This window comes from Oncorhynchus clarkii, chromosome 33 (genome assembly GCF_045791955.1).
Source record: "Oncorhynchus clarkii lewisi isolate Uvic-CL-2024 chromosome 33, UVic_Ocla_1.0, whole genome shotgun sequence".
NCBI lineage: Eukaryota > Metazoa > Chordata > Actinopteri > Salmoniformes > Salmonidae > Oncorhynchus > Oncorhynchus clarkii.
This window is the reverse complement of record NC_092179.1, coordinates 10,303,276-10,326,877: the sequence shown is the minus strand read 5'-3', so window position 1 is coordinate 10,326,877 and position 23,602 is coordinate 10,303,276. Positions and strand designations below refer to the sequence as shown.

General features: G+C 41.8%; 2 protein-coding genes across 2 annotated transcripts; one reads left to right on the top strand and one right to left on the bottom strand.

Moving 5' to 3' along the window:
- The first annotated feature begins 46 nt into the window (after nt 1-46).
- On the top strand, nt 47-4,528 carry LOC139392609 (aldo-keto reductase family 1 member B1-like). Its single transcript, XM_071140699.1, has 10 exons — nt 47-218; nt 706-873; nt 1,214-1,330; nt 1,437-1,514; nt 1,636-1,758; nt 1,876-1,982; nt 2,253-2,334; nt 3,006-3,089; nt 4,313-4,395; nt 4,486-4,528. The coding sequence occupies exons 1-10, from the start codon at nt 147-149 to the stop codon at nt 4,526-4,528; spliced, it is 957 nt and encodes a 318-aa protein (XP_070996800.1). The 5' UTR covers nt 47-146.
- A 559-nt stretch (nt 4,529-5,087) lies between these two features.
- Nucleotides 5,088-22,964, bottom strand: LOC139392562 (aldo-keto reductase family 1 member B1-like). The gene is made up of 17 exons (XM_071140606.1): nt 22,773-22,964; nt 18,385-18,552; nt 18,045-18,161; nt 17,680-17,757; nt 17,316-17,438; nt 16,503-16,609; nt 16,159-16,240; nt 15,967-16,050; nt 15,785-15,867; nt 15,510-15,540; nt 14,822-14,834; nt 12,969-13,057; nt 6,779-6,885; nt 6,420-6,501; nt 6,223-6,306; nt 6,042-6,124; nt 5,088-5,971 (listed from the first exon to the last, which is right to left on the bottom strand). The coding sequence occupies exons 1-17, from the start codon at nt 22,836-22,838 to the stop codon at nt 5,929-5,931; spliced, it is 1,440 nt and encodes a 479-aa protein (XP_070996707.1). The 5' UTR covers nt 22,839-22,964; the 3' UTR covers nt 5,088-5,928.
- Nucleotides 22,965-23,602: the final 638 nt, after the last annotated feature.

Below are 23,602 nucleotides of genomic sequence, written 5' to 3'. Positions count from 1 at the left end.
ACATAAACCCTCCTCACATCTGTGTTTCAGCTCTTTGTGTGCTGCACTGAGAATACTGATTCCTTATTCCTTCCACTCTGAATACAGGGATCCTCTCCTCTCACAACCCAGGATCCTAGGATTGATACCACAGCAGATCTTTAAAGATGACACCCACACCAACTGTAACTCTCAACACCGGGGCCAGCATGCCTATCGTAGGCTTGGGGACCTGGAGGGTAAGATAACGTGTGATTGTGTTTCTTCTAGTCCTCTTGCATGGATGCCATTGATCATTGTTGAACTAAACTCATGGAATCAACAGTAGGCAGTTAACTGTTTCTTTCCTTTGGCAGCTACAGGTATGTTTATGTTCAAATAAATGACAGTCTTCTCATGTGCCATATATCCTGAGAGTTTTAATGAACTATGATGATGACCAAGATTAGCAGCATATTTTTTTGCACTAATGTTTTAATGTCACACTTGGAATTGCGGTTTAGCCTACACTTGAATTTACCAACATATGTAACTAAATGATGGCCTAACTCTGTGATATTGATGATGATGATTATATTATACAGTGTAATCATACATCTATCATGATTAGTATTTCTACAGTATTCTGTAACCTTTCACGACAGAGGCTCAAATCAAGTGTGAGGTAACCACAATAGAACACAATATCTAGGCCCTAATCTGTAATTCCTCTGAATCCCTGTGCAGGCAGATGCGGGCAAGGTAGCAGAGGCAGTGAAAGCGGCCATCTCTGCAGGCTACAGACAGATAGACGGAGCCTACTATTACCAGAATGAGGATGAGGTGGGGGATGGCATTCACACCATGATTGGCCAGGGGGTGGTGAAGAGAGAGGAGCTTTTCATCGTCAGTAAGGTGAGGACGATTATCGACTTGGTCACTGTGTCAAAAAGTGGAAAACGTGTCATGAATCACAAGACTCATTAGTCATGTTTGTAGATTTGGTCATATGATTTCCCACTAGACGCCAGGCAGACAAAGAGCTCCATACGGGCTGAAGGCATGTCATGTGCATGCGCATGCTCTGTATAGTCACCAATGTCATGCTAGTACTATCATTTCTTCTGGGTGTACTCTTACTCAACTGCCACACGTCACCGTGACACTTCAGTTTGTCCATAGGATAATATTGTCATTTAAATTGTATTTCAACATGCACTTGCAGCAGTCTAATATAACTGTTTCTCCCAAATAGCTGTGGTGTACCCTCCATCAGAAGTCTATGGTGAAGGGAGCCTGTCAGAAGACTCTGAGTGACCTCAGACTAGACTACCTGGACCTCTACCTAATACACTCCCCGATGTGCTTTCAGGTACTGTGTGTGTCTGTGTCAATAAAATTACTATCAGCTTTCAAACTGTCCCTGGTTAAGAGCGAGAGGACCATTGTCCCTGTGACTGATCTGTTTGTCAATGCAGCCTGGAGAGAATCTATTTCCTTTTGGTGAAGACGGACAAGTAATCGCAGGTGACAGCAACTTCCTGGACACTTGGGAGGTAAGGAAGACAAAAATGGTATACTGTATTTCAAAACAAAACATCCCCGGACACCAGCGAACAACATTATACCGTAAGATATTTGACAGGTTACTGAGCTAGATATTGACCTATTGTATAGGCTATGGAGGAGCTGGTGGATGCTGGACTGGTCAAGGCTATCGGTGTCTCCAACTTTAACAAAGACCAGATTGAATCCATCCTGAACAAGCCAGGCCTCAAGTATAAACCTGCCAACAACCAGGTACTGTAGTCTGTTGTGATCAAGACAGACAAAACAAGTCCGTACAGTTTGTATCAAGGCATTATGGCCCCATCTCTCTGTATTACCAATGGCTCATCTTTGTATTTGTCCCTTCAGATTGAATGCCACCCCTATCTGACTCAGGAGAAGCTGATCAACTACTGTCACTCTAAAGGCATCTCAGTGACAGGCTACAGCCCTCTGGGCTCGCCAGACAGACCATGGTGAGACAGATCACACTTTTCTAAGATATTCCTGATGTATACAGTCACTTTGGGTCAAATAGAAGGTTCTAGAATTAAAATACACTCAACCTGTACTCTGAAATGATCCAAAACATGCATTGTGTTGAATTTGTTATAGACAATGTTTAATGAGTGCGTTCAGTGTCGGACCCTACTCTTTCCCTAGATTTTTTTTCAGGCCCCACCCACCACAAACAATGACGTGTGTTTGACTTCACGTCAACATAAAATAAATTACATTTTCAACAGGGCGAAACCTGGTGAGCCGTCCCTGCTGGAGGACCCAAAGATAAAGGCCATCGCTGTTAAGCACAATAAGACCACAGCACAGGTATGAGAGAGTCAACACTTTCCCCTAATTCTGCCTTTAGTGACATACTGTAGCAAGATTTGATCCTGTATTCTAAGCCGTATCCAGAAATATTGAATTACAACAAAAATGAAAGAAATCGTCTGATGATGGTGCTGGACCATCTGACGTAATAAGAAAAGAGGACACTTTGATGAAAAGGTTCAAATCTAGGCATGTCACATGACTGCACCAAGCACATGGTCCTAGATATAGGGAATACAAAGAGCAGAACAAACAGTGTTCTCAACCATGCTTACTCCTGTGAAGTTCTGAATTTTCAACAAGAGTCCATTCAAGTTGAGGTTAACTTGGCTTATATACACCACTCTTCAAAGAACCTTACAGTACAATTATATATGCTGATAGATTTATAAACAATGATTAGCCTATGTATGAAATTGGATATTGTCCCTTATGTAGCATTTAAAGAAAACAGCTAGGTATTAAAATGGGGACAATCAGTTGTCAAGGTTTTGGCTGCTATTTTCCAAGACACGTCTCTTCTAACGTAAGAATCATTGTTTTGAAACCACGTCGTCGGGGTCTGGGTCCAACACTCGCATGGTAACATTACATTCTTTGGCTGGGTAAAAGGAGTCTTGGTCTAGGGTCAGTCAAGTGACCAATCCCTGTTGTTGTCCTCTCCACAGGTCCTTATCCGCTTTCAAATCCAGAGGAATGTGATCGTCATTCCCAAGTCGGCTACGCCCTCCCGGATCAAGGAAAATTTCCAGGTATTTTTTGACAATTACAATTGTGACTGGAAGCGATTCAATAAAATAAATATTTTACTTCATTGAACTTTGGCAGTGTCTTTTCCATTCAAACCTAACTGCCTAGGTAGAGATGTGGAATCCACTAAGTGCATTCTAAGGGCGTGCTTACACAGAATCCTGAAGGAGTTGGTTGCTCAGAGGTTAAATCCCTGCCTCCCAACCTAGAGGTTCTTGGTTTAAATTTCCTCTCTTCTCTGTTTCAATGTCAAATATACAAAGGGCAGTGTTCTAAGTGTGGAAGAGCTGTTGGCTCTGGTAAGAATCTTACCTCTGATGTACGGGATTGTAGGTTCGATCCCAGGCTCAGCTCCTGAATGTAGTTGCGTTCACTCTGGGATAGTTGGAAGGCTGTCAGAACTCATGGTGGTAAATACCTGGTGTCCCCTCCTGGAAAAAGTGGGCACTTTGTTTAAATATAGGCACGTCTTAATTTAAAACTAAGTTCCCTCCTTTTCCAGGAGTGGTTTAGCCCGTCCGCTTGTCACACTATTCCAGCCAATGCCAGTGCCCTCCAGGCATCAAATGTGTGGCAGCCACTCCCTGAAGTGGCCATGACTCACTGACCAGCAGAGTCCTCAGTATCCAACCATGCTCAAGAGCTAGCACAAGAGTTCAAACTTACAACCTTGTGCTTTGGGGGGGGAAAGATCCTTACACCAGAGCCACAGACCCCTTCACACTTGTTACCCTTCTCTTTGTATACAGTGTACAAAACATTAGGAACACCTCCCTAATTTGAGTTGCACCCCCCCTCACAACAGCCTCAATTCGGCGGGGCATGGACTCTACAAGGTGTTCGAAAGCGTTCCACAAGGATGCTGGCCCATGTTGACTACTTAAATATGGGCAAGACAAAGTGGCATCAATAAGGGATGACCTGGTCAGTCTGTCATGGAAAGAGCAGGTGCTCCTAATGTTTTGTACACTCAGTGTATATGATATTGAAAGTCGTACACAAACAGGCCAGAGTTTTGAACCTACATGCAAGGCAGGGATTTAACCTGGGAGCCACGGACACCGTTACCTTTTCTTTTTGTATATTTCACATTGAGAGTTGCATGCAGAAAGAGAACTTGTGGGATTTGAACCCACAATCTCTTGGTTTCAAGGCAGGGATATAACCCCAGAGCCACTGTTTCCTTCACACTCCTAAATTGTTATTTTGTCGCCTTCGAAAACAGGTGTTGGACTTCAAGTTAAGTCCCGCAGACATGAAAGTCATCCTTGGTTTCAACAGGAACTGGAGAGGATTCACTATGGAATGGTGAGTCCACAGAGTTCCAGAGTGTCTAGATGCTGACTTCAACTCTTTCTCCTGTTCTTCCCTGACGTACCCTCCTCCTCCTCACTGCAGGGGCAACAAGCACAAAGACTTCCCTCTGCATGCAGAGTACTGAAACTCAGCGTGGAACTGGAGCTAAAGACACAGAACGGACACTGACCTGACACCCACATTCCTATACTGTAGTGCCCGTCTTCCTGTCTGTGAAAAACACTGGGGACATACAGTAGTTGTATATAGATTCAACCACTACGTTGACATTGTTCATGAGACAGAACAGTTCAGGAGGTGAACAGAACGTGTCAGTGTAATGTAATAAGTGGCAAATAGTGCCTTTACTTGTTCAAAGTTTAAACATGTTGCATAGTTGTAAGTTAACTTGCATGTTGGAAAGTGCCTTTGAAAGCATGATACACATGCTGTGCGTCTCGTTCAAATATGAAATTATATTAAAATCAGTCTTTAGAGAGATATCTCAAACAATGTGTTAACATTGACAACATACACAGTAAAATGTGACTCATTCCAGAATGCCTCGATGTTCTGCCCTTAGATATTATGCATTTCTACATATTTGAAACAAGATTATAATCCTGAAATATAAACTGCCGACTACCTTGATCTATGAATATTTCCTCATCTGCAGATATAATAAAGAACACAGTACTATATCAATGAGTAGAAGTGCTTTATCGTCCTGTAAGGCAAAGAGTGTGGATGACTCATTCTAGGCTCCTATGACTAGGCATTGGAGGGAAGGAGTGTTCAACAACATATCTTCATGAACATAGGTCAATGTACTATTAGGATAAGCTATTTCGATACTATTTATATTCTACATTTTTTAAATCTCTGAAACAAAAAGGAAACAGAGGAAACAGCTCACAGTTGATATGTAATACTGTACATCACACACACCAATGTCCATGTGATATTTCTGTAACTTACTTCAGTAAGACCAGGTATGACATACCTCCTATGGTTGAACTATGCATTCCTATGGTTAACATCAATTCTTTAAAGTCATAAGATTATATATGGCCTGTAAATGTAGATGCTAATTGATGAAACAGATTGCGAGTGACCAAAGAGAAACAAACAAACTGGGTCATGTGAGAAGCCACAAACACCATATTGTGCGTGTTAGGAAGCCTGGCGCCTTGGATTTGCTACAGTATCAAACCAGAAACCAAAAGCTTTTTTTATCCTCACTAATATCGATCCTATGTCAAATTATGTTTCCATGATTGTTGAAAAATAATGACCATTGTGCTATGAAAGAAGGCAATTATATAGGTCAGAGTGTATATCTCGTGAGAAATACAATACTGCAACACACAGATACTAAATCACAGTATGTACGGGTATTCGCAAGAAACTAGCTCAAGGATGGCTATTTCTGCACATTGTCTTAAAGGGAGAAATAAGAATGAATCTAAACGAGAACAGAAAGAGGGCAGACATCTCAAGCGAGTCACAGCACCAGAGATGGAACTTTGTGAATCCACCGTTTCCTTAAAATTCAGCATTGAAGGGGTAGTCCTTGTGCTTCATGCTCCTGGGTGACAAAGAAAAACAAAACACCATTCAGAGAGACAGTACAGTTGTACACATGTACAGGGCCTCACCCTGTCATTGGGCAGACTCTCCAGTTCCTGTTGAGGCCCAGAATGGTCTTCATTTCCTCGTCGCTCAACACAAAGTCAAACACCTGCATGGTTCAAAAAGACAATTACCCCACAGCCACACACAGGAACTAAATCAGATGACACACCTCTTCAAATAATGGAGAATTATGGGAGATAATACCTGGAAATTCTCCTGGATACGTGTGGGGGTGATAGACTTGGGAATCACAATCGTGTTCCGTTGGATATGGAAGCGGATCAGGACCTGAAGTGAGGATAACAGAGAGAGGAAAGTGGACATGTAAATGGGATCCCAGGTTAAAGAAAACATCAGTATGGTTCGGGTTGGCTCGATAGTGTGAAAAGGGAGTACAGTACCTGGGCAGAGGTCTTCTTGTGCTTCTCAGCGATGGCCTTGATGTTGGGATCCTCCAGTAGGGAAGGGTCCTCTGGTTTGGCCCTGTTATTGACACAGTGTTATAATCTTTTCACAGGGACAACTGTAAATGGCTGTGTATGTTCAGAATTCATGTACAAGGTGAATGTACACGGACTATACCAAACATTAGGAACACATTCCTAATATTGAGTTGAAATATTAGATTTAACAAGTGACATCAATAAGGGATCATAGCTTTCACCTGGTCAGTCTGTCATGGAAAGGGCAGGTGTTCTTAATGTTTTGTACACTCAGTGTACATCTCTCAGGTATTATTAGTTGAAGTATACGCCCTCACCATGGTCTGTCTGGGGAACCCAGGGGGCTGTAGGCTGTCACGGAGATGCCCTTAGAGTGACAGTAGTTGATCAACTTCTCCTGGTTCAGATAGGGGTGGCATTCAATCTGGCAGTAGAAAGAATGTGAGGTTATTCAACTTCACCTACAGTTCTTATTACAACACACGGGATGTACTGTATTATAAGAGAATTAGTGGTGGTATTTTATCTTGAGAAATAATTAAATTATATGGTGGATTACAAATTAAAAAACATTTATTTTAATTAAGACCCTTTGTGTATTACGTTCAAATAAACCCAATAAAGTTTTGCTGTTTATTCGGGAAGCCTGGGAAGTTGTTCAGTGTGGTGACAATAGAAAGCACAAGAGGGTCTGTCCACTTTACTTTACTTTGCTTCATTTCGCTCATCGCACTCTAGCGACTCCTTGAGGCGGGCCAAGCGACTGCAAGCTGACTCTGGTCGTCAGTTTAATAACAGTATTTCCTCTGACACATTGGTGCGGCTGGCTTCTGGGTTAAGTGGGCATTAAGGTGTTAAGAAGCGCGGTTTGGTGGGTCATGTTTCGGAGAATGCATGACTTGATCTTCGCCTCCTGAACTCGTTGGGGAGTTGCAGTGATGAGACATGATTGAAATTGGGGAGAAAAAGGGGGAAAGTACAAAAATAACAACAAATAATGTAAATAAAAACACTACCATAGAGGCACAGAGTAAGTTAGAAGAAAAACAAAAAGAACTGGAGAAGATTACTCAATAACGATCAAGTATAATATAAACTGAGTATACTAAATGTTATGAACTCCTTCCTAATATTGAGTTGCACCTCAGAACAGCCTCAATTCGTCGGGAATTGACTCTGTGTCGAAAGCGTTCCACAGGGATGCTGGCCCATGTTGACTCGAATGTTTCCCACAGCTGTGTCAAGTTGCCTGAATGTCCTTTGAATGGTGGACCATTCTTGATAGACACGGGAAACTGTTGAGCGTGAAAAACCCAGCAGCATTGTAGTTCTTGACACAAGCCGGTGTGCCTGGCACCTACCCCATTCAAAAGGCACTTAAATCTTTTGTCTTGCCAATTCACCCTCTGAAACCTCAGGCTAATGTGATTAGCATATGTTAGCTCAACCGTCCCGCGGGTGGGACACCGATCCCGTAGAAGTTCATGTTTTAGGGACTCCTGAAATAACCAGCAAACCAGACTGTCATCTTGTGAAACGGTAGATGTAAAGAATCTAGCTAGCCAAAGCATTTCCTGCAAATTTAATGTAAAATTGTGTAAGCTTGCCTTGCTGATATTTGCCGTGCAATGCAGCTGAAGTTACATAGTTAGCTAGCTATTTTTCTTGCTTATTACGCAGAGGATAAAAAATTGTCTGTATGCCTATGGATGTGTAGCTAGCTATGTAGCCGACCTGTGAATGGACCCTAAAACGTTTGGTATAAATACTAGTTCAGAGCCTAGCTATGAACCTCAGCTCTCATAGCCGATTGTATCAACCTCAAAACAGTCTGAATGACATTAATGAAGCTTATGGATTGAGTAGAATAGAATAATTTTGTGCCAAGGATGCAAGTCGTATATACATGCAGTTATTACCATACAATGAGATCCCCACAATGTAGCGAGTACATTGAATATATTCACTGATCATGCACTCTACCTTGGCAAAAAAATGTGTGTGTGGTGGATATTTTAAATGACCAATAAGGAGGAGAGACAAGGTCAATCAGGGTATGAACTTTATTAAAAATGTATTGATAAGGGGGCTGGTCACTATACACACACAGACGTAGATAGAGTGAAAGCCTAATGATTCTGAGTTGATTCTGAGCCTTATATAGCCCGACCTTGTTACATTTTCTTAATCCACCACAACTGTCTCAATGTGTCAAACCAACCCATAGTCCCCATGTGTTCTCGCACTAAGAATTGTTTGTCCTTAGAGTAGAGGATAAGAAGAGACTTGTTCGGAACAGAGAGACCTCATTCCGAACATGCACGTTTCAGACTTACAGGGGGTGAGGTCAAGAGCACGAGATGTGCACAGCCGTGGTTGATTTAGATACAGAGTTAGGTGACAAAAGCATTTTACACAACCAGAGTAACAGGATTGTACATACCTAATCATTTAAAGTAACGCTAATACTTATCCTCCGCCCTCAGCTTTTCATCCTTTGTTTGTACATTTCCACTTTTCTCAAGTTTCGATAAACGTGCATGAAACAATGTGTGGACTGCAGACGCTAGCTGGATAGTTTGTGGCTCCAGAGACATCTAGACAGGCTCTTCAGGCCCGTCAGCAGTTGTCAAAGTCTTACACCTTGCCCGTTTCTACAATTTCTCTTCTTAAAATTGGACTTTAAACCTAACCACACTGCTAACAGTATGCCTAACCTAGATAGCTTGTAGGTTCACATTTAGTAACCTAGCTATGCTTTTGAGGCTTGTGTTGCAGATCTGCATAAAATATGGAGTTTGTGGTTCTGGGTCTGTTGCGTTTAATCTATTGTGTTTTTATGCTACATTTTATGCTAGTCACACCTGCATACAAAACTGTATGCACGGGATGCTGATTTCAACAGTCAGCTTTGTACCATGAGTCTGTGACTGCTGAAATCCCCTTGACTTGTCCTTTTTTATCACAATCATTGATTGCAAGGTCAAAAATCACTCCAATATTGTATTTAAAAACTTGCCTATTTGTGAGCAGGTTATTACCTTGTATAAGGAAGATGATTTGGCTCTAGACAACCTACAAATACTGATCAACACCAACAAAAAGCTGTATACTTGACCTTTTTATATCATATGTTCTTCAACTCAATCGACATTAGCATGAATTGCCTCCTGCATCACATCCTGAATTATTTAAACAAACGTTTCCCTTGTCATTGTGACAAGCAAACCCTCTTTTGCACGTACACGCGTACACATGCTGATTCATTCAGCTACTCCTTCACTGCCCATTTTCTGTCCCCATTCGCTGCTTTAGATGTAGGGTTGCAGGCGTAACCAAACAAACAGTCGCTCTCCCTCTACATAAACCCTCCTCACATCTGTGTTTCAGCTCTTTGTGTGCTGCACTGAGAATACTGATTCCTTATTCCTTCCACTCTGAATACAGGGATCCTCTCCTCTCACAACCCAGGATCCTAGGATTGATACCACAGCAGATCTTTAAAGATGACACCCACACCAACTGTAACTCTCAACACCGGGGCCAGCATGCCTATCGTAGGCTTGGGGACATGGAGGGTAAGATAACGTGTGATTGTGTTTCTTCTAGTCCTCTTGCATGGATGCCATTGATCATTGTTGAACTAAACTCATGGAATCAACAGTAGGCAGTTAACTGTTTCTTTCCTTTGGCAGCTACAGGTATGTTTATGTTCAAATAAATGACAGTCTTCTCATTTGCCAAGTGTGAGGTAACCACAATAGAACACAATATCTAGGCCCTAATCTGTAATTCCTCTGAATCCCTGTGCAGGCAGATGCGGGCAAGGTAGCAGAGGCAGTGAAAGCGGCCATCTCTGCAGGCTACAGACAGATAGACGGAGCCTACTATTACCAGAATGAGGATGAGGTGGGGGATGGCATTCACACCATGATTGGCCAGGGGGTGGTGAAGAGAGAGGAGCTTTTCATCGTCAGTAAGGTGAGGACGATTATCGACTTGGTCACTGTGTCAAAAAGTGGAAAACGTGTCATGAATCACAAGACTCATTAGTCATGTTTGTAGATTTGGTCATATGATTTCCCACTAGACGCCAGGCAGACAAAGAGCTCCATACGGGCTGAAGGCATGTCATGTGCATGCGCATGCTCTGTATAGTCACCAATGTCATGCTAGTACTATCATTTCTTCTGGGTGTACTCTTACTCAACTGCCACACGTCACCGTGACACTTCATTTTGTCCATAGGATAATATTGTCATTTAAATTGTATTTCAACATGCACTTGCAGCAGTCTAATATAACTGTTTCTCCCAAATAGCTGTGGTGTACCCTCCATCAGAAGTCTATGGTGAAGGGAGCCTGTCAGAAGACTCTGAGTGACCTCAGACTAGACTACCTGGACCTCTACCTAATACACTCCCCGATGTGCTTTCAGGTACTGTGTGTGTCTGTGTCAATAAAATTACTATCAGCTTTCAAACTGTCCCTGGTTAAGAGCGAGAGGACCATTGTCCCTGTGACTGATCTGTTTGTCAATGCAGCCTGGAGAGAATCTATTTCCTTTTGGTGAAGACGGACAAGTAATCGCAGGTGACAGCAACTTCCTGGACACTTGGGAGGTAAGGAAGACAAAAATGGTATACTGTATTTCAAAACAAAACATCCCCGGACACCAGCGAACAACATTATACCGTAAGATATTTGACAGGTTACTGAGCTAGATATTGACCTATTGTATAGGCTATGGAGGAGCTGGTGGATGCTGGACTGGTCAAGGCTATCGGTGTCTCCAACTTTAACAAAGACCAGATTGAATCCATCCTGAACAAGCCAGGCCTCAAGTATAAACCTGCCAACAACCAGGTACTGTAGTCTGTTGTGATCAAGACAGACAAAACAAGTCCGTACAGTTTGTATCAAGGCATTATGGCCCCATCTCTCTGTATTACCAATGGCTCATCTTTGTATTTGTCCCTTCAGATTGAATGCCACCCCTATCTGACTCAGGAGAAGCTGATCAACTACTGTCACTCTAAAGGCATCTCAGTGACAGGCTACAGCCCTCTGGGCTCGCCAGACAGACCATGGTGAGACAGATCACACTTTTCTAAGATATTCCTGATGTATACAGTCACTTTGGGTCAAATAGAAGGTTCTAGAATTAAAATACACTCAACCTGTACTCTGAAATGATCCAAAACATGCATTGTGTTGAATTTGTTATAGACAATGTTTAATGAGTGCGTTCAGTGTCGGACCCTACTCTTTCCCTAGATTTTTTTTCAGGCCCCACCCACCACAAACAATGACGTGTGTTTGACTTCACGTCAACATGAAATAAATTACATTTTCAACAGGGCGAAACCTGGTGAGCCGTCCCTGCTGGAGGACCCAAAGATAAAGGCCATCGCTGTTAAGCACAATAAGACCACAGCACAGGTATGAGAGAGTCAACACTTTCCCCTAATTCTGCCTTTAGTGACATACTGTAGCAAGATTTGATCCTGTATTCTAAGCCGTATCCAGAAATATTGAATTACAACAAAAATGAAAGAAATCGTCTGATGATGGTGCTGGACCATCTGACGTAATAAGAAAAGAGGACACTTTGATGAAAAGGTTCAAATCTAGGCATGTCACATGACTGCACCAAGCACATGGTCCTAGATATAGGGAATACAAAGAGCAGAACAAACAGTGTTCTCAACCATGCTTACTCCTGTGAAGTTCTGAATTTTCAACAAGAGTCCATTCAAGTTGAGGTTAACTTGGCTTATATACACCACTCTTCAAAGAACCTTACAGTACAATTATATATGCTGATAGATTTATAAACAATGATTAGCCTATGTATGAAATTGGATATTGTCCCTTATGTAGCATTTAAAGAAAACAGCTAGGTATTAAAATGGGGACAATCAGTTGTCAAGGTTTTGGCTGCTATTTTCCAAGACACGTCTCTTCTAACGTAAGAATCATTGTTTTGAAACCACGTCGTCGGGGTCTGGGTCCAACACTCGCATGGTAACATTACATTCTTTGGCTGGGTAAAAGGAGTCTTGGTCTAGGGTCAGTCAAGTGACCAATCCCTGTTGTTGTCCTCTCCACAGGTCCTTATCCGCTTTCAAATCCAGAGGAATGTGATCGTCATTCCCAAGTCGGCTACGCCCTCCCGGATCAAGGAAAATTTCCAGGTATTTTTTGACAATTACAATTGTGACTGGAAGCGATTCAATAAAATAAATATTTTACTTCATTGAACTTTGGCAGTGTCTTTTCCATTCAAACCTAACTGCCTAGGTAGAGATGTGGAATCCACTAAGTGCATTCTAAGGGCGTGCTTACACAGAATCCTGAAGGAGTTGGTTGCTCAGAGGTTAAATCCCTGCCTCCCAACCTAGAGGTTCTTGGTTTAAATTTCCTCTCTTCTCTGTTTCAATGTCAAATATACAAAGGGCAGTGTTCTAAGTGTGGAAGAGCTGTTGGCTCTGGTAAGAATCTTACCTCTGATGTACGGGATTGTAGGTTCGATCCCAGGCTCAGCTCCTGAATGTAGTTGCGTTCACTCTGGGATAGTTGGAAGGCTGTCAGAACTCATGGTGGTAAATACCTGGTGTCCCCTCCTGGAAAAAGTGGGCACTTTGTTTAAATATAGGCACGTCTTAATTTAAAACTAAGTTCCCTCCTTTTCCAGGAGTGGTTTAGCCCGTCCGCTTGTCACACTATTCCAGCCAATGCCAGTGCCCTCCAGGCATCAAATGTGTGGCAGCCACTCCCTGAAGTGGCCATGACTCACTGACCAGCAGAGTCCTCAGTATCCAACCATGCTCAAGAGCTAGCACAAGAGTTCAAACTTACAACCTTGTGCTTTGGGGGGGGAAAGATCCTTACACCAGAGCCACAGACCCCTTCACACTTGTTACCCTTCTCTTTGTATACAGTGTACAAAACATTAGGAACACCTCCCTAATTTGAGTTGCACCCCCCCTCACAACAGCCTCAATTCGGCGGGGCATGGACTCTACAAGGTGTTCGAAAGCGTTCCACAAGGATGCTGGCCCATGTTGACTACTTAAATATGGGCAAGACAAAGTGGCATCAATAAGGGATGACCTGGTCAGTCTGTCATGGAAAGAGCAGGTGCTCCTAATGTTTTGTACACTCAGTGTATATGATATTGAAAGTCGTACACAAACAGGCCAGAGTTTTGAACCTACATGCAAGGCAGGGATTTAACCTGGGAGCCACGGACACCGTTACCTTTTCTTTTTGTATATTTCACATTGAGAGTTGCATGCAGAAAGAGAACTTGTGGGATTTGAACCCACAATCTCTTGGTTTCAAGGCAGGGATATAACCCCAGAGCCACTGTTTCCTTCACACTCCTAAATTGTTATTTTGTCGCCTTCGAAAACAGGTGTTGGACTTCAAGTTAAGTCCCGCAGACATGAAAGTCATCCTTGGTTTCAACAGGAACTGGAGAGGATTCACTATGGAATGGTGAGTCCACAGAGTTCCAGAGTGTCTAGATGCTGACTTCAACTCTTTCTCCTGTTCTTCCCTGACGTACCCTCCTCCTCCTCACTGCAGGGGCAACAAGCACAAAGACTTCCCTCTGCATGCAGAGTACTGAAACTCAGCGTGGAACTGGAGCTAAAGACACAGAACGGACACTGACCTGACACCCACATTCCTATACTGTAGTGCCCGTCTTCCTGTCTGTGAAAAACACTGGGGACATACAGTAGTTGTATATAGATTCAACCACTACGTTGACATTGTTCATGAGACAGAACAGTTCAGGAGGTGAACAGAACGTGTCAGTGTAATGTAATAAGTGGCAAATAGTGCCTTTACTTGTTCAAAGTTTAAACATGTTGCATAGTTGTAAGTTAACTTGCATGTTGGAAAGTGCCTTTGAAAGCATGATACACATGCTGTGCGTCTCGTTCAAATATGAAATTATATTAAAATCAGTCTTTAGAGAGATATCTCAAACAATGTGTTAACATTGACAACATACACAGTAAAATGTGACTCATTCCAGAATGCCTCGATGTTCTGCCCTTAGATATTATGCATTTCTACATATTTGAAACAAGATTATAATCCTGAAATATAAACTGCCGACTACCTTGATCTATGAATATTTCCTCATCTGCAGATATAATAAAGAACACAGTACTATATCAATGAGTAGAAGTGCTTTATCGTCCTGTAAGGCAAAGAGTGTGGATGACTCATTCTAGGCTCCTATGACTAGGCATTGGAGGGAAGGAGTGTTCAACAACATATCTTCATGAACATAGGTCAATGTACTATTAGGATAAGCTATTTCGATACTATTTATATTCTACATTTTTTAAATCTCTGAAACAAAAAGGAAACAGAGGAAACAGCTCACAGTTGATATGTAATACTGTACATCACACACACCAATGTCCATGTGATATTTCTGTAACTTACTTCAGTAAGACCAGGTATGACATACCTCCTATGGTTGAACTATGCATTCCTATGGTTAACATCAATTCTTTAAAGTCATAAGATTATATATGGCCTGTAAATGTAGATGCTAATTGATGAAACAGATTGCGAGTGACCAAAGAGAAACAAACAAACTGGGTCATGTGAGAAGCCACAAACACCATATTGTGCGCGTTAGGAAGCCTGGCGCCTTGGATTTGCTACAGTATCAAACCAGAAACCAAAAGCTTTTTTTATCCTCACTAATATCGATCCTATGTCAAATTATGTTTCCATGATTGTTGAAAAATAATGACCATTGTGCTATGAAAGAAGGCAATTATATAGGTCAGAGTGTATATCTCGTGAGAAATACAATACTGCAACACACAGATACTAAATCACAGTATGTACGGGTATTCGCAAGAAACTAGCTCAAGGATGGCTATTTCTGCACATTGTCTTAAAGGGAGAAATAAGAATGAATCTAAACGAGAACAGAAAGAGGGCAGACATCTCAAGCGAGTCACAGCACCAGAGATGGAACTTTGTGAATCCACCGTTTCCTTAAAATTCAGCATTGAAGGGGTAGTCCTTGTGCTTCATGCTCCTGGGTGACAAAGAAAAACAAAACACCATTCAGAGAGACAGTACAGTTGTACACATGTACAGGAATCAATTGAACACTAAGTATATTTTAATTCAAAGGAAGGTAACAGCATAATACACATAGCTGTCATCACATTAAAATGATGATTTGACTTCATAATACTTATTTAAACAGTTTGAGCCTCTGCAGAGTGTATACTGTAAACTACAGCCCATTGGTCAAAATAAACCACGTAGGGCCTCACCCTGTCATTGGGCAGACTCTCCAGTTCCTGTTGAAGCCCAGAATGGTCTTCATTTCCTCGTCGCTCAACACAAAGTCAAACACCTGCGCGGTTCAAAAAGACAATTACCCCACAGCCACACACGTGAACTAAATCAGATGACACACCTCTTCAAGTAATGGAGAATTTACAGGAGATAATACCTGGAAATTCTCCTGGATACGTGTGGGGGTGATAGACTTGGGAATCACAATCGTGTTCCGTTGGATATGGAAGCGGATCAGGACCTGAAGTGAGGATGACGGAGAGAGGAAAGCGGACATGTAAATGTGATCCCAGGTTAAAGAAAACATCAGTTCGGGTCGGCTCGATAGTGTGAAAAGGGAGTACAGTACCTGGGCAGAGGTCTTCTTATGCTTCTCAGCGATGGCCTTGATGTTGGGATCCTCCAGTAGGGAAGGGTCCTCTGGTTTGGCCCTGTTATTGACACAGTGTTATAATCTTTTCACAGGGACAACTGTGAATGGCTGTGTATGTTCAGAATTCATGTACAAGGTGAATGTACACGGACTATACCAAACATTAGGAACAGTTGAAATATTGGATTTAACAAGTGACATCAATAAGGGATCATAGCTTTCACCTGGTCAGTCTGTCATGGAAAGGGCAGGTGTTCTTAATGTTTTGTACACTCAGTGTACATCTCTCAGGTATTATTAGTTGAAGTATACGCCCTCACCATGGTCTGTCTGGGGAACCCAGGGGGCTGTAGGCTGTCACGGAGATGCCCTTAGAGTGACAGTAGTTGATCAACTTCTCCTGGTTCAGATAGGGGTGGCATTCAATCTGGCAGTAGAAAGAATGTGAGGTTATTCAACTTCACCTACAGTTCTTATTACAACACACGGGATGTACTGTATTATAAGAGAATTAGTGGTGGTATTTTATCTTGAGAAAGATACAGAATTAAATTATATGGTGGATTACAAATAAAAACACATTTACTTTAATTAAGACCCTTTGTGTATTACGGTCAAATAAGCCCAATAAAGATTAGCTGTTTATTCGGGAAGCTGTTCAGTGTGGTGACAGTAGAAAGCACAAGGGGGTCTGTCCACTCAAATAACCAGATAGACATCCTGATTAACGGGTACATATCTATTGGGATGGATGTGCCTGGAAAACAGCAGGAATAGAAGGTCACCAAAGCATCGCTGCCTTGCCTCAGGGAAAGAGGCTGACTATAAAAGGCACTAAACAGGCCTTTATCTGACCGAGCGGTCACTGTGAATAAGACAATGGGGCAGGGATATTGACAATGAGGCCTCTGTCCTTTGAGGGAGGGTTTAAAACGAGCGTTGGATGATCAGTGTCCTGAAAAGTCTAATTTAGAAGAAGGTTGAGGGATACAAGATACAATTAACGTCACATAAGAATATAGGATCAGCATTGTGTGCTTCACAATGTATTGTGCTGACCCCAGGCATGCAAGCTTTTTGAGTGACTATCGCCATCAGTAAACACTCATTCAGTAATGAAGGAAAGTCAGTACCTGGTTGTTGGCAGGTTTATACTTGAGGCCTGGCTTGTTCAGGATGGATTCAATCTGGTCTTTGTTAAAGTTGGAGACACCGATAGCCTTGACCAGTCCAGCATCCACCAGCTCCTCCATAGCCTAGTATACAGGACAGCATGGCATCCCCATTGTGTGATAAGATTACAATAAACTCAGGGTTGTATTCATTAGGGCACACAACGGAAAACAAAATTGAGCATTTCTTATTGGACCAGGTAGTCCCTGTTTCAGTCCGTTTGGTGTCTAATGAATATAACCCAGTTGAAGTGATGTTCAATTGAAGAGAACTGTACAGTGTCCTATAGTGTCTTCGAGGACGCGTCCTCTCGCACTGACTCACCTCCCATGTCTCCAGGAATTTGGAGCCATCGTCGATATTATTTCCATTGCTGTCCGTAGGGAAGAGGTCCTCTCCCGGCTGCGCAACAACGATAGTAATTATAAAAGTCATTAGACACTCCTCTTACAGCACCATACACCTGGGGAATTCAAATCTGGACCTTGAAGCCAGTTCTACTGCTGATTTTCATTCTTCCGCTCTTATCGGGGACTGATTAAGACCTGGACATTAACAGGTAGAACAGAAAACAGCAGTACTCCACACCTGCAGGATTTGATTTGAACACCCCCGCCATGAAACAATGGCGCCTACTGGAGCAAAAAAAAGCTATAAGTGAGATAGTGTTAAAATGATATTAGTCTCACCTGGAAGCCCATGGGCCAGTGTATCAGATAAAGATCCAGGTAGTCCAGTTTCAGATCACTGAGAGTCTTCTGACAGCCTTCTTTCACCATAGACTTCCCATGGAATGTGCACCACAGCTGCAAAGAGAACAAGCTTGACTTGCGTAACTACCACCCAATTTCCTCAATTCAATCTAAACCACAAATTCACTAGCCAAGATTTGATCATCTCAATCATATAGCCTTGATATCAAGTTCGTTATTTTAAATAGCATATTAAAAGAGTGGTTCAACTTCTCACTGCAATGCCAGTGGTACAAATTTGAGACCAGATAACTGTACTGAAGACAGTGAATCTCACCTTGCTGACCACGAACAGTTCCTCTCTCTTCACCACCCCCTCCTTGACCATGGCATGAACGCCCTCTCCCACCTCGGTCTCGTTCTGGTAGATGAAGGCCCCATCGATGTGCCTATAGCCTGCAGCTATGGCCGCCTTCACCGCATCAGTTACTTTACCTGGAGGGGACTGGTACAGAGGAGGGAGCAGGAAACAGAATGATTCATTCTTTCAAATGATTCAACTACAACATTATCAAGATCTTCAGTAGCCAAATCGGCAGTTGAAGGCATGCTTAGGACGCTGAAGGTGCGTTACGGATACGGCGGGGCGTTACTTCGCTCATCGCGCTCTAGCGACTCCTCAACTTTGGTCGTCAGTTTAACAGTATTTCCTCTGACACATTGGTGCGGCTGGCTTCCGGGTTAAGCGGGAGGGTGTTAAGAAGCGCGGTTTGGTGGGTCGTGTTTCGGAGGATACATGACTTGACCTTCGCCTCCTGAGCTCATTGGGGAGTTGCAGCGGTGAGACACAAAAAAATTAAAAGCACAAAAAAATTAAAAACAGAGGCACAGAATAAGATAGAAGAAAAACAAAAAGAACTGGAGAAACGTACTCAAGAACGATCAAGTGTAATATAAACTGAGTATACTAAACATTAAGAACATCTTCCTAATAGAGTTGCACCTCAGGACAGCCTCAATTCGTCGGGAATTGACTCTGTGTCGAAAGCGTTCCACAGGGATGCTGGCCCATGTTGACTTGAATGTTCCCCACAGCTGTGTCAAGTTGCCTGAATGTCCTTTGAATGGTGGACCATTCTTGATAGACACGGGAAACTGTTGAGCGTGAAAAACCCAGCAGCATTGTAGTTCTTGACACAAGCCGGTGTGCCTGGCACTGACTACCATGCCCCATTCAAAAGGCACTTAAATATTTTGTCTTGGCCATTCACCCTCTGAATGGCAGACATACACAAGACATGTTTCAAGGCTTAAAAATCCTTTAACTTATCTCCTCCCCTGCATCTGCACTGATTGAAGTGGATTTAACAAGTGACATCAAGAAGGGATGATAGCTTTCACCTAGTCAGAGCAGGTGTTCTTAATGTTTTGAACACTCAGTGCATTACAAAAAAAGAAAACTGGATGGAAAAACGCAGCAAATTATTTTAGAATTTTCAACATAAAAAACATTAGCTGGCACACACCCAGAAAAAAGTAGTTTGTGTGGAGGTGCTGTCTAAAGGCAAATAAACTATTAACTATCAAAATAAATAGAGTCTCAGACTCCACATATAACCTCCCAGTAATTTATTGGGTATTTACCAACGTTTCGGCATCACCGTGCCTTCTTCAGGGCAATGTCATGAGTACTTGAACCAGGTTATGGAGACAAACAGTGCAATTAGTGCAACTAATGACAATAGTGAGGGGTGTGTCATAATGATGACATTTACTAGAATGAATTAGTGAAACTGTTAAAAAAACAAACAATAGTTTTTGGCACAATTAAATTAGGCTATTGTTATCATATAGAAACATAATTGAATATTGTACATAATATTTGCATCAACATACATTATTATTATATTATAATTCAATTTCACATTTAGTTGTTTCGTATTTCATTTTATATTTGTTACATATAATCTTTTGGTTCAACCTTAATGCATAATAAGCATCATCAACAGGGGGAACATATTAGGTTTATGCTAATAAGCAGTAAAATATATAACACTTGTTCATAAAATAAATGATTGTTTATAAGAAAGGCCTGAGATCAAAGTCAATATTCAGACCACTAGGGGTCAATGTTTTTAGATAGGATATCCAGTAAGCCTCCCATTGTAATAGTAGGATATCCAGTAAGCCTCCCATTGTAATAGTAGGATCTCAATGTCACCTCCGGGCTGACGAATCATAAGAGGGTGGTTTACAGAGATACAGTAGGTGGAATGGGCTGAGAGCAGCTGAGGGGTGGGTTCAAAATACCATGATCTATAAATGTTGTGACTGAAAATACTATATACAGTGCATTCAGAAAGTATTCAGACCCCTTGACTTTTTCCACATTTTGTTATGTTACAGCCTTACTCTAAAGTTGATTAAATAAAAACGTCTACACACAATACCTCATAATGACAAAGCTAAAACAGGTTTTTTGACATTTTTGAAAATGTATTTAAAAAAAAACTAAAACAGAAATACCTTATTTACATAAGTATTCAGACCATTTGCTATGAGACTCGAAATTGAGCTCCGGTGTATCCTGTTTCCATTGGCCATCCTTGAGATGTTTCTACAACTTGATTGGAGTCCACCTGTGGTAAATTTAAATTGATTGGACATGATTTGGAAAGGCACACATCTGTCTATATAAGGTCACACTGTTGACAGTGCATGTCAGAGCAAAAATCAAGCCATGAGGTTGAAGGAATTGTCCATAAAGCTCCGAGACAGGATTTTGTCAAGGCACAGATCTGGGGGAAAGGTACCAAAACATGTATGTACCATTGAAGGTCACAAAGAGCACAGCAGCCTTCATCATTCTTAAATGGAAGAAGTTTGGATCCACCAAGACTCTTCCTAGAGCTCGCTGCCCAGCCAAACTGAGCAATCGGGAGAGAAGGACCTTGGTCACGGAGGTGACCAAGAACCCGATGGTCACTCTGACGGAGCTCTTGAGTTCCTCTGTGGCGATAGGAGAACCTTCCAGAAGAACAACCATCTCTGCAGCACTCCACCAATCAGGCCTTTATGGTAGAGTGGCCAGATGGAAGCCACTCCTCAGTAAAAGGCTCGTGGCAGCCTGCTTGGAGTTTGCCAAAAGGAAACAAGATGAGAAACAAGATTCTCTGGTCTAATGAAAAGCTGAATGCCAAGCGTCACGTCTGGAGAGAACCTGGCACCATCCTTAGAGTGAAGCATGGGGGTGGCAGCATCATGCTGTGGGAATGTTTTTCAGTGGCAGGGATTGAGAGACTAGTCAGGATTGAGGGAAAGATGAACGGAGCAAAGTACAGAGAGATCCTTGATGAAAATCTTCTCCAGAGCACTCAGGACCTCAGACTAGGGCAAAGGTTCATCTTCCAACAGAACAACGACCTGAAGCACACAGCCAAGACAACGCAGGAGTGGCTTCGGGACAAGTCTCTGAATATTCTTGAGTGGCCCAGCCAGAGCCCAGACTTAAACCCAATCAAACATCTCGGGAGAGAACTGAAAATAGCTGTGCAGCGATGCTCCCCATCCAACCTGACAGAGCTTGAGAGGATCTGCAGAGAAGAGTCAGAAACTCCCCAAATACAGGTGTGCCGAGCTTATAGCGTCATACCCGAGAAGACAAGGCTGTAATTGCTGCCAAAGGTGGTTCAACAAAGTATGGAGTAAAGGGTCTGAATACTTATATAAATGTGATATTTCATTTTTGAAATATAAATGAGCAAAAATGTCTAAACTGTTTTTGCTTTGTCATTATGTGGTATTGTGTGTAGATTATTAAGGGGGGAAAAAAACGTATCCATTTTAGAATAAGGTTGTAATGTAACAAAATGTGGAAAAAGCCAAGGGCTGGGTGGGTGGGTATATATATATGTAATATCTCTATCGGATGTGTTTAAGTACTATGTATCCAGATGTAATGTGTCAAATAGCAAAATATAGTTATGTAACTACTGTGTAAAAAAAGTTCATGTACGTAAATTGTACATTGTACAAAAAAAGCAGTAAAAACAAAATGTTGTCCTCCAAAGAGGGACTGGAGGATGGTCCAATAAAATACTGCATTTATATATATATATATATATATATATATATATATATAAAATGCAGTAACCTGCAAATGTCACTTGTGGATTCAAATGTATACAGACTTGATCACAAGATATTGCACAAAGGGGATTTGTGACTTTTAATGATACAGCTATGAGGAAATGGGTGCAGCCTTTCAACGACAAATCACAAGACCAAGGCTAAACAAAGCTTTATTGTAACAGAAACTATGGGGTCTATTGCCTGTTCCTAAAAACGTACGAGTTCACATATCTTGACTAGCTAATATTTTGACAATACAGTAAGTAGGGCAGGCTATATAAAAAAAAATCTAAAATCGAACAAATCTCAGTGCTCATTTTATGGAATTGCAGCTGGCTCCTGGTTATTTTATTGTCGAGGGCTTTCTAAATAGAGAAAAGTAACGTTGACAATATATTACAGTTCCATAACGGAAGAGAGAAAGCTACGTATTCATATGTCATAAATGCATACCATTCTGTAATTTCCAAAGTTGCTAACTAGCTCAAAGACCAAAGAACTCAAAAAGTTGGACCTAGCTAGCTAGCTAGCAGTATAGCTAGCTTTCTTGGCAAAATACAAGTAAAGGGGATCATTTCTAAATTTAGAACAAACCTTCCACGTCCCGAGACCAAGAATCGGCATGTCTGCACCGGTGTTCAATTTCACGGATGTTGCCATCGTCCTCTTTGTTGCAAAATATACCTTTAGATACTTTGTTGCAATTGCAGACGGTTTTCTAGTCCAACCTCAAGTGCAGCGCAAAGTGCAGAGACTACGAATGGTACAGCAGCCAGCCCATATTGGTGATCGATTGCTTACGCCTGGAATTCTATATAGCTGAACATCCTGGACAACAGCGCCACCCGGTGCCACCCTCACTCTCTTTATTAATGATTTTTACAACGGCACAGATGAGTCGCTTCATATAAACCTGCAAATTGATTTTAAATGTTTCCAGCATACGAATACGTTCTTTGCCAAACAGAATCCTGAACCAAAATAGTTTAATAACATTTTCACAAATGGAATAATCATTGCTGCCCCCCCCCTCCCCCCCATTCACCTTGAATTCAACATTTGCATCTTATCAATTTGTTTCTGAAACTTAATCAAAAACGTTTGCTTCACCTCAAGCATTATGTGTAACAAGCACTAGAGGGAGACATTACCACACCGTTCAGCTGGCAATCAAACGCTAAAAGGGGCAATTGCAAATGTTACGATTTTTTAAAACTTAAAAATACATATACCCATCGAACTATTGAATAATATAACTTAAATGCCTCGTGAGCTTAGTTAAATTGTCTTACCGCATCAGAACCCAAAATATAAGCTTGTTCTTACATTGTTTGTAAACACTATATTGCCCCAAATATGGTTAAAACTATCACTTTGATTTTCTGGATGCTCAGTCCTTGCATTCATAGAGCTCTGTCTATGAA

Bases quoted from the DNA above. Each gene is read 5' to 3' on its own strand.
- LOC139392609 (XM_071140699.1), top strand. From the start codon at position 147: ATGACACCCACACCAACTGTAACTCTCAACACCGGGGCCAGCATGCCT. The intron at 1,759-1,875 runs GTACTGTAGTCT...TTGTCCCTTCAG, and splicing joins ATAAACCTGCCAACAACCAG to ATTGAATGCCACCCCTATCT. The intron at 1,983-2,252 runs GTGAGACAGATC...CATTTTCAACAG, and splicing joins GGCTCGCCAGACAGACCATG to GGCGAAACCTGGTGAGCCGT.
- LOC139392562 (XM_071140606.1), bottom strand. From the start codon at position 22,838: ATGGCAACATCCGTGAAATTGAACACCGGTGCAGACATGCCGATTCTT. The intron at 16,610-17,315 runs GTACTGACTTTC...TTCTACTGCCAG, and splicing joins ATAAACCTGCCAACAACCAG to ATTGAATGCCACCCCTATCT. The intron at 6,886-12,968 runs GTAAGATTCTTA...TTCTACTGCCAG, and splicing joins TACAATCCCGTACATCAGAG to ATTGAATGCCACCCCTATCT.